Source organism: Crocodylus porosus, unplaced genomic scaffold, assembly GCF_001723895.1.
Source record: "Crocodylus porosus isolate Cpor-Errol unplaced genomic scaffold, CroPor_comp1, whole genome shotgun sequence".
Lineage (NCBI taxonomy): Eukaryota > Metazoa > Chordata > Crocodylia > Crocodylidae > Crocodylus > Crocodylus porosus.
The window spans coordinates 9,508,386-9,519,122 of NW_017728926.1; the positions used below are offsets into that span (position 1 = coordinate 9,508,386).

General features: G+C 65.3%; 1 protein-coding gene across 1 annotated transcript in view; it reads left to right on the top strand.

Annotated features, from left to right (window-relative positions):
* The window catches only part of HSPG2 (heparan sulfate proteoglycan 2), an 85,774-nt gene that overhangs the window by 23,296 nt on the left and 51,741 nt on the right, over positions 1–10,737 (top strand). Inside the window, 2 exon segments of the mRNA XM_019541720.1 lie at positions 5,594–5,873; positions 6,762–6,857. Of these exon segments, the coding sequence (XP_019397265.1) occupies positions 5,594–5,873; positions 6,762–6,857 (376 nt within the window).

A 10,737-nucleotide genomic window follows, 5' to 3' on the forward strand; every position in this document is an offset into this window, starting at 1 on the left:
CAGTACCATCGCTCCCATCAGCCCTGACGTACCAGATCCCCCCAGCCCAAACCGCAGCAGGAGAAGCAAGAGGCCTCTGTTATTTTGCTGCTCTTTGAAGCCTGGGAGGAATGACGTCCACCCAGCCAGGCCCTGCCGTGGTGGAGGGGGTGCTAGGCGGGCGGCATCCCTGGTTGCAATCTCAGCCGGGCTCATTAGCGTGTGAGTCAGCGCCCGGTGCAGACAGGGGAAGGAGCCGGGACTGATAGGGCCCCTGGGGTGGGAGCGCGGCCCGGCCCAGCCCGGCTGGCTGGTACCTCCGGACGGCTCGAGCGGAGCTGTATTTTCCGGCCGCCGGCGGCTGCATGATCTCACTCTTTGTCTCGAGCGGCTCCTGGTTTTTCCCCCACGCAGGTGCGAGGCGCTGTGGGGAGAGGGGCCGCCGGCTGCCCATGCAGGGCCAGGAGATGGAGCCCCTTCCCTCCGCCCCACATCTCCTCACTGTCGGGGGCCTGACCCTAGTCGCATCCCAGCCGGGCTGCGCGGCGCCTCGGCTCCTAACCGTCTGGGAAAGGGCAGGCGGGGGCACGGGCAGACGAGGCGTGCCGCCACCCCGGGCGCTGCACGGTGCCTGAGAGGCCGCGGCCCCAGCCCACAGCACGGCATCTTGCATCTCACCGTGCTCTGGGGGCCTTGCCCAAGCCAGTAACACTAAGGGGGTATCCAGCCCGTGGCACCCAAGGGGCCTTCACCGACCGTAGCGTGCGGGGGACCCACAACCCCAACCAATAGCACCCAAGAGTTTGTAACCGACCAATAACATTTGAGGGACCTATACCCCCAACCAATAGCACCCTGGAGGTCGTCCCAGCCAATAGCATCTAAGGAACCTGCACCACCAACCAATAGCACCGTAGAGGTAACAGCACCAACCAATAGTGTCTGAGGGACCCACACCCCCAGCCCATGGCACCTCAAACACCCCTCTCCCAGCCACCAGCTCCTCGGGGGCTACCCCCAGACGAAGCCAGACCCCAGCCCGCAGTGTCAGAGGGGGTCACAGTGTCCCCGCTGATCATGCCCGAAGACCCGAGCCGGCCCGGGGTAGCTACTTAGCCCTCTCCTTCCTGTGCCCTCGCTGCTCATCAGCTTGACGGGTTATGTCAGTGGTGAGCTGCCGTAGCCAAGCTGCGTCGCTCGCCCCGGGCCTGCGGTGGAGCAGGATTCGAATCCAGCTCTCCCGGGCCCCGAGTAGCGCCCGACCCCTGGGACCCATACCCGAGCCCCTAGGAAGCGTGGGGTGACCAGGCGGGGCCAGGTGCCAGCACTGGGATCTCTCTACTGGGGGTCACTGCTGCTGCCAGCCTCTTACCTGGGGCCTGCTGCAATGGGGCGGATGCCCCGTTCGGTGGGAGGTGTGGCTGGACCCGACCCCTTGCCTCACCCTTGCCTCATCGCTTGAAATGCCAGGCCTCGCTGGGCACGTGTTGGGCTGGCCGGGGCCAAATGCCTCAAAGCGCCGGGCGGTGACATAGCCGGCAGGGCAGGGCCGCTATTCAGATGCTCCCCCTCGGGGCAGCGGGCCGGGGTCTCCAGAGCGGGCTGTGCCAGGGCTCGGGGCTCCAGCTGCTTTCCCACAGATTGCACGAGGGGGAGGAGAGGCCGGGGCTGGAGGCGCTGCTGGCTGCAGCTGGCGGGGAAGGCTCCGCGGCCCCGGGAGGAAGCCGAAGCCTTGGACGCGTTCCCTCCGTGCGGCTCCGTCACCTCCGGCGGGCGAGGTCACGAGGACTTTTGCTCTTTCTGCTCTTCGGGGATGAATGCGCCTGTGTCTGACGCCAGCTGGGGGCTGGGAGCGAGGTCTCGTGTCACAAGCCCTCTGTCCCGCGTGGACCAGCTCAAGCGCATCCCTGCCACCCAGCCAAACAGGGGCCCTTGGGGAGGGGTGTGGAGCAACCCAGCTCGGGGAAACCTGGTCTCGTGGGGGTTATTGGTGGCTGGCTCTGGACAGCCAGCCCGTACGACCATCCTGCTCGGCTCTGGGGCTTGGTGGTGCCTCGTGGCAGAGCTGTGTCCCTGACTGCCCCCTCAATGACCAGGCTGCGGGTATGGCCGGCGTGAGCCGTGCGGCCCTCCACTTCATGCTGCGCTTAGCTCTGGAGGTGTGAAACATGCTCTTGGCCCTCGCAGCCGTGACGCCTGCTTGATGCAGAGGGCAGCATTATGCCTGTGGCTGATTCAAGGCCACAGCCTTCACCCTGGACCAGTCTGCAGGAGGGAGCGGGGTGTCCTGGCTGGGCAGTGCCGGGCAGCCCTGCCTAGCTGAGGACATTCGGCCTGCACCCAGCAGAGCTGGCTGTGCCCAGACCCCGCAGGGATGCTGCGGTGCTCAGGACTACTCAGGTGTGAGGCACCTTAGCACAGACTTGGGGACTCTGGCAGCCCCCGATAGACGTGTAGCTAGAAGAGGAGCTGCCAGTGCCCTGCAGCACAGTTGCTTTGGCACGGTCAGGGCTGTGGTCCCTCGCGAACTACCGTACAGGTATCATACCGCGTGCCCACTGCCTGGTTGGGGTCCACGAGCCCTATCCTGACCTGCCTGGGGACTGTGAGCCCCAGAGCTTTGGCTGGGGTCCTGGAGCCTGGGCCAGGCCCAGGCAGAGCATCCCCCTCGCTCCGATACTGTCTCCAGACCAGCTCCCTGGCCGTGGCTGCGCTCGTGCCTGCGTGCTATCTGCGGCAGGCTGGTGGCTGGGCTCGCCGGTGCCTTTCCATGGGCAGCATCGTTTCACCCCAGGAGCGGTGCCCAGCTGACGGTGGGCAGCCTCGGGGGTGGATCTGGGCCCCTGGCTCCCGGCGTGTGCGCAGCGTAGCCGTGCCGGGGGCCGAGGGTGCGTGGAGCCTGGCACGGTGCCACGCTGGCATTTGCAGACTGCAAAGCTTGCCAGCTCCGGTTTCCCCTCGGGCTTTTCACGCCCATTCAGGCAGCCCGGGTTGATTAAATACCTTTTATGTTTCTGTCCTCTCCCTTTGTCCCGGCGCTGATCACCCTGCCATAATAAGCTCGATGTGTTTGCACAGGAAAGTGCTGCTCTGACGAATTCCTGCCTCGTCGCGGTCTGATGCACCAGCCCCTGCGCCGCCCGTGGGGACGGGGCGCGGGGCCAGCTCCCAGCCAGGGCCGGGAGGGGAGACCCACACGGGCCCCCAGGCGGCTGGGTGGGAATAGGGTGCAGGGAGGCTCTAACTGAGGGAAAGCAGGAAAGGAAGGGGGCCATGGGCCCTGGGGAGAGGACAGGAGGCACCCCTTCCTTGCCCCTCGGAGCAGAAGAGCCGGAGGGGCATGACCCTGTCTGTGCATGGGGGCCAGACCCCTTTGCCCTTCCCCACTAATACCTTCTGGATCTCCCCCGCAGCCAGAAAAGGGAGCAGCACTGAGGCTGTCCAGATCGGGCCATTGCCATCCCTCCCCCGGGGCCAGCGGAAATGCTCTGTGCATGGATGCACACCTGGAAATGCAGCTACCTCTGGGGTGGAGCTGGCACCCAGGGGCCACTTGGGAGCCCAGGCAGGCGCAGGAGCCTGGCTCGTTGCAGTGCAGGGAATGCAGAGTGTCAGGGCACACCTGGATGGCTGGGGGAAGCCCTGCTGGGGTCTGGATAGCTGCAGATACCTTGGAGCTCGGGGCAAAGTTTATCTTGCGAAGTGGCCAGAGATGGGTACCCTGCGCAGACGGGGCTGGTCGCATGCCCTGGAGGCCAGAGGCCCGATGCACGATGCTCTCAGTGCATTGACACGGAAGGGTCCAAAGGGGGAAAAGTAGCTGACTCGCGCCCTTTCCCCCAGCCCGTGGCTGCCTGTGTGGCAGAGGGGTGTGGGCTCTTAACCCGACTGCGTAACTCCCGTGTCCAATGAACACTTGGGAGAAAAGCAGTCTCTGTGAAAGGCGGAGGCGCAAAGTAGCCCCTCCATCACTGGCCAGGGAAACAAGCGGGAAAGTGGACCAGCTCCGAGGCCTCCTGCATGCAACCCCCTGATGGGGTGGGAAGCGACTGGGTTTCCTCTGAGCTGGGGGTAGGGGTGGGAACGGAGAGAGCCCTGTGTCCTCTCCGAGCAGCTTGGGAGAGGGAGGCTGTGCCAGCACCAGGAACTGTGCAGCATGTCCGTGTGTTTGCATGCATGTGTGCATGTGTGCACATGTATGTGCACGTGCATCCACGCCCAGCCACTCCCTCTGGGCTCAGTGCAGCCATCCGCATGGGTCGTCCGGCTCCCAAAGGGCTGGGAACAAACCCTGCATCGGGAAGGGATTTGCCCCCTGCTGCCCGCCTCAACGCCCAGCCCAGCAGCTGCCCCAGGCGGGGGAGCTCAGAGGCGCTGGGGCGCCCGGGGCTGGGGCTGAAGATGCTCCATTCCTGGGTATGACCAGCTGTGCATCGTCCAGCTGTGGCTGGGGGGGTTGGTCCCCTTGTCCTTGGCTTGCTCCACGAGCTGGCCCCGGTGCACGGGTCAGCTGCGAGCGTGCAGCTCCGGCCCCGGAGGATTGCAGGGAAGCTACCTCCTCCTTCCTGTCTGTGCTGGCGGCTCGTGGCCGCACTGACCCCGTCTCCCCGGTTCCCAAGAATGCGAGGTGGGCGGCTGCGGGGAGATGAGCTCACTGCCGCTGCCCGTCTCCCCCAGGCCAGCCCAGCCAGGGATGACTTGACGGCTGAGTTATGCGGGGCAGGCCCTGGCCAGGAGCCGTGCTGCGAGCGCCAGGCTGCGCTGGCAGGAGGGAGGCAGGCCAGGGAGGGGACGGGACCAGCTCTGGTGTCGCCAGCCGGGCAGGCGGCACGCAGAGACCGATGCTAAGCACCGTGGATGTGGTGGAGCTGGTCACATCGCAGCACCAAGGAAGCTCTGTTGTCCCCGGCTCTCCTCTTGCTCCATCCAGCCTGGCTGGAAGAGACCCCCATCCCCATCCTCCCCTGCCATGAGTTGTTTCCCCCTCTCCTCTGTGGTGTCCCATTGCAGCCATGCCCTGTCCCAGCAGCTGGAGCTCCAGCCCTGGGGCAGGGGGCCGTGGGTGTGACGGCTGGGCCCAGTCCCCTCGCCAGCCTGCGCCCATGCAGCAAGCAGCGCACCCAGTGCCAGACCCCCAGGCTGGTGGGACAGTCTCAGCCGGGCTCGCACGCTCGCCCCCTGAGCCCAGCCACACAGCAGCTGTGCTTTTGTGCAACACCGGGCCCAGGCTAGCTGCCCCCAGCCCCATGCAACCACTCCTGTCTTTCTCTGGCTGCTTTCCCCACTGGATGCCTCTTAGCACCGGTGCCCCCATCACATGCAAGGAAGAGGTGGGCGATTCCTGCCGCCTCCTGCTTGCCATGCCCTGCTCCAAAGACATAGGGCCCAACGTCGGGGCTCTCCCCACACGGAGCCAGGCTATAAAAGGGCAGCTGCTGCCCTGGAGCCAGATACACGCATGCTTCATTGCAAGGGGCCATGCGTCCGCTGTGCTTCAGGGCTGAGACCAGCTTAGCAGCTGCTACCGCTGACCCTGGCCCCAACCTGCCCCTGCGCTGCAGGGTTATAGGGCCAGTGCAGCCGGCGCCCGGTGCAGAGGCACTGACCGGTGCAGGAAGGGGAGGCCTCACTGCGGCTTGAGGGAGGGTTTCCCTTGTCCGGACGTGCTGGGGTCACGGCGGCCGAGTTGCCCCTTGAGGCTGCTCTGACCTGGGTGGCGAGGAGAAAGGTTGACCCTCTCCGGACGTCTCTCCGGCAGGTGGCCCACACGGCCAGGACACCGGACGATGCCTCCTTCCCCGAGGACACAGAGTCCGACCACGCGGGCAGGCGCAGGTGGAGCTACACCGACCTCTCCGACGATGAGGACCTGCTGGCGGACGAGGCCTCGGGAGGTAATGTCTCCGCGGGGATGCTGGGCAGCGGAGAGCCATCTACACCAGGGCACCGCCTGCCCGGCTGCGGTTGCTGATGGAGATAGCAGCGGGAGCGTGGGATGCATTTGCCACCCAGCTCCGGGCAGAGACGTTCCCCAAGGCCTCCAGGAACCTGGCCCAGCCCGTCAGCAAGCGGGAACAGCAGCACACATCCCAGTCCCAGGAAGCATCATTGTGCCCCTTTATACATCCATGGCACATCCGCACCTTGAGCACCATGCCCAGCTCCGGTCCCCGCACGTCCCAAAGGGAGTAGGGGAACTAGAGACGATCCAGAGACAGGCACCAAGGCATGGGGGAGGCCTCCACGCGAGGAGACATGGAAGGGGCCTGTTCAGGAGGGACAGGATCAGGGTTTAGGATGTAGTAAATGGCAAAGAGAGCCCCTCGGGGTTTATGATGAGCTCTCTGTCCCCAGACCAGGACAAGGGGTCAGTGTGTGGAACCAGCAGGCGGGCACTTTAAACTAAGCACAAGGAAATTCATTTGTCGCCCAGCAGGGAGTTGGATTCAAGGGTGGAGCTCGTGGGCACCAGGCGCGCAGGAAGCTGAGCGTGCCACCCGAATCACCAGGGGCTTGGACACGGGCTTGGAGGAAAGGGGCATCGGGAGCCATGGAGTAGGGCAGTGAGGGGCACGGCCTCTGCATCAGACCTTGAATGCTCGAGGCTGCAAGGGAGAGAGGAAAAAACCCTGGTCAGACCCAGTCCCGCTCCCTCGCAGCCCCCACTGTGTGATACCAGAGACCGGTCTGTGCTTTGACCCACTCCACGGCGGCTCTCATACTCGCAAGGCACCCGGCTGGCCCCAGCCCCTGCTCACGCGGCCCATCTGCTTCCCTTTCAGACGGCAATGGTAGCGGGGAGAACGGCAGCGGGACTCCCTTGCCAGGCGTGCTGCCCCACGCCACCGCGCAGCCCGAAGTCATGTTCTTCCCCACAGGTAAGGGGCCAGCTGTGAACGTGAGCCCAGAGGCACTTACGGAGGCAATGGGGCAGACGGTGAGAGTATGGGGGCTGGTTCTGACTTCCCAAAGCGTGCCCAGCCTGAGCCACGGCCTCCACCGAGTGTGCTGGGGTCCTGGCGAGGCCAAGCCCCTCCGGTCTGGCCACGGCAAGAGGCAGCATTGCTGTGGCCAGCATTCCTGAGGCTCCCGGCGGGGCCCTGCCAGCCTGGGACCAGTGCCCGGTGCCTGCGGCCGTCTGCAGAAACCATCTCGGACTGGGCGGGAGCAGCCGGGTCCTCTGGAGAGCTGGCTGGGCGTGCACACCTGCCCGGGCACACACCAGCTTCGGGGTATGCCTCTTGTGCGCCGGGGCTGCACCTAAGTAGCACTGCAGATGCTCGTGGCTGCACCCAGGGCCGGGCCATGGGGCGGGCATCTCTGCCCTACTCAGCATCCAGCAGAGTAGGTCTTAGACGCCGGCTGCTGGGATGATGTCTGGAAGTGCATTGCCTGGCCTTGAACTTGAGCGTTCAGCATGTCCTAGCCCCGTCCATGGGAGCGAGCCAGGGCAGCAGTTTGGGAAAGGCGGTGGGTGAGGCTGTGCCAGGGACAGATTCCCATGCCAGCTGCCCCCACGCAGTGCAGGCAGCAGGAGCTGCTCCAGCCGCCAACGCTTCCTGCAAGCCATGGAGCTGGACCAGGGCAAGAGGCTGCACGCATTAGAGTCCCCAGCCGTGTCCGCGTCTTCTCCAGGGCCTGGGAGCAGCGGGGAGGTGGGGTCAGGGTGCAGCAGCAGCGGGGAGGGCTGGGGTGCAGGGGACGCTGTGGGCAGGGGGGCAGGTGTGTGAGACTCTGGGCATGGGGTCAGGGGACCTTGCTGCACGCATCCCTGCACCAAGCCTGTCCCCAGGCTAGCTCTGTGCCCATGTCTCCGATGGCCGACATGCCGCCCCGTCCGGGGGGGCTCAGCTTTGTGCAGGGCAGTCAGGGCAGCTACTGCCGTGGTGTGGGGGGCGGTGTGGCACTGCCTGGGGGGTGCTTTTGTGGGGTCGGGACCCCTTTCCTCTTAGCTGTCTCCTCTCTTTCTGCATGCCGCCTTTGTGGGGCCGACAACTCCAGCTCTGAGCTCCCGTGGCCGTTGCTGCTGTTTCTCTCTTGGTAACTGCAAACCTTTCTCTTTCCTTTCCTGTCCTGTCCCTCTCTGTCCCCTCGTCTTCCTCCCCATCAGCGGCGGTCCCCCATCCCGCGGGGCTGCCCCGCCTAGCAGGGATAACCGTGTCTGAACCGGACGACGATGCCCCGCTCAGTAAGTGAAGGGAGAAGCTCTGCAGTGCCTGTGGCAGTGGTGTGGGCACGGAGGCTACGGGCAGGGGCAGAAGTGGGCTGTCCTGGAGCAGATGGGGGTAGACATGGGCTGTGCTGCAGCTGGGTGGAAGACGTGGTTCTTTTCCATGCAAAACTTCCACTTTTTGGACAAAAGTTTGCTTGCTAACATCACCCACTTGTCAAAGGCGCCGCATGGGTTTGGGGAGTCACCGTGTGGCGCCTCGTGCACCCCTTCTCCTCTCCTTCGCAATCCACTGCACAAAGCAACTGGTACACCGCGGGGGGCTGGCTGTGGTGCATCATGGGATATGCAGTCCTCCAGGGGAGCCCAGCCCCACAGAAGAGCAGGGCGGGAGGGACAAGGCGGGGAGCGTCCCTCGCTGCAACCCTGGTGCTGCACCGGTGCCATCGTGGCCCCGGGCAGCCCGGCTGGCGCGGGGGCTCCCTGAGCACGGGCGGGCTCCGCTCCTCTCCTCTCTCCTTATAAGTCGATGCCTCCAGCACCTTCCTCGGTTTTATGGCTCATCCCTGAACTCCCTCCAGCTCACTGATGTCAGCCCGGGCCCGGGGCCATGTGCAGAGGAGCCCTACGCCCCCGTGCTGCTGCCTCAGTGGCCCCAGGGCATCTTCGGGGGGTTGCAGCCCCTGTCATGATCCCCCATCCTGGCAGTGCCCTCCTCCCTGTCACAGGCTCCCTGCAGGTGCAGGGCAGGCAGCTCTGGAAGAGAGTCAGATTTGCAAGGTCTGGCACCACGCAGGGAAGGGGGGAGCGCTTGGCGGGCTCCGCGGATGCTGCGCGAGGCCCCAGGACGCGCTGAGACCTGACGCGGGCAGAGGCAGCGCCATCGCCCAGGGACGGCAGCCAAGCCAGGCCCATAAAAGTCCCCTTCTTAGGCTCGCGTCTTCCCGTGCTTGTCCAGGCAGGAAGGAAACGGGCGCTGGGCACCGGGCCGCAGCCGCGTCTCGTGACTCGGAAAGGCACGCGTGGACCGCACAGGGCTGTCCCGCGGCTGCAGCGCGGCTCGGGGTGGTCTCCTGCAGGGCTGCGAGGCAGCCAGACCCTCCCGCTCTCCGGCCCCTGGTGCTCCTCCTGGAAGAGCGGGTTTGGGAACCAGCTGGGGAAGAGACCTTTGAGTCCAGGGAGCTAGAGAGCTAGGCGCTCGCTGTTGTGCCTCGTGGGCCTTCGCGCCTCTGCTGTGAACCGGGCTGTCTCTGGAGCAGCCATCCTCACCCAGGGACTCATGAGGTGTGCAACGTTAGGCAATTTCCATGGGAAATGCAGGGATTTCAACCAGGCATCCAGACCATCACCACCGCAGGGGCTCCCTGAGTCCTTTGCAACCCAAGCCATTGCAGAAGCCTTTATGCATAGTCCAAACGCGAGCGAAAGCCAAGCACTGGCCCTTTCCGAGGAGGACGAGAGTCTAGCCGGGTCGAGCGCTGCTGAGCCTGTCGCGGCCCCGATCAGCGAGCAGGTCTGGAGCTGTGGCAGGTGTACTTTTGCTGAGGGGCCCGTGCTCAGGTGCTGCGTTCAGGGTGATTCCCAGGGGTGTTTGCCAGGTGACCGGGAGCCAGGGGCTCTCTGGCCTGTCCTGCAGCGAGCGTGCCGGAGAGGTGACTCAGCTGGCCGGATGCGTGGCGGAAAGTCCAGCGCTCTGTGCAATTGTTCTGCAGCCTGGAGTGTTTTTCCATCTCCTTCCCCAGCCAGTTGCAAACAAAACAAGACCGAGCCCCAAGGGCTCCTTAAAAGGAGGCAGAGTGGCTGCTTGGGACGTCCTGGAACAGGCTGGGCTTCCTGCAGCCGGGCCCAGCTCTGAGCAGGGACGGAGCTCAGGGCCACGGCTTGCAACCGTGGCAGGCACGGGACATTGCATGTGCAATGCAGGGAACGTGGCACGGGGCAGGCACAAGCTGTGTTGCATCATTACCTTGCACACGAATGCACACACCCACTTCGGCGCATGAACCCTCATCCCATGTGTGCACGTATGCACGGGGTGGGGGCCAGGCCGTGGCAGGTACAAGCAGCCTTCTGCAGGTCCCTTGGGCCTGCGTGCTGGTGAGCTGGGACGAGGGATGTGTGTGCGCAGAGGGCAAGGTCCGGGCGACCAGCTCCTGCTGGCACCCAAGCAGGGCAGAGTGTCCCAGTGCCCCGGTGCCACCTTCTCTCCATCCGCCAGCCCCGGGACCTGCAGGGGACTTGCTCCCCAACGGGAGCGGTCATGCTGGCCCAAGTCCAGAGTGGGGGGCTGGAGGGCAGAGCTCTGGCTTGGGGGTCACCACTTCCAAGCGGCCACCCCCATCCGGGCGCACCGCAGCTCGGGCCCAAGAAAGAGGCTTTGTAGCAGGAGCTGGTGTCTAAAAGAGCCCGTTTCACGGGGCCGCCGGGCCGCATTCTTCAGGGGTGAGCCGCGCAGCCTGCCCCGAGGTCGCAGGGCCCAGCCCTGGGATGCTGCTCTCAAGGGGCCCTTTGTCCAGCCTCACAAGCGCCCCTGTGTTCCCCGGGCCCCCGGAGCGGGGGCGCCGCCAGGGCACCCCGGGACGCGAGCC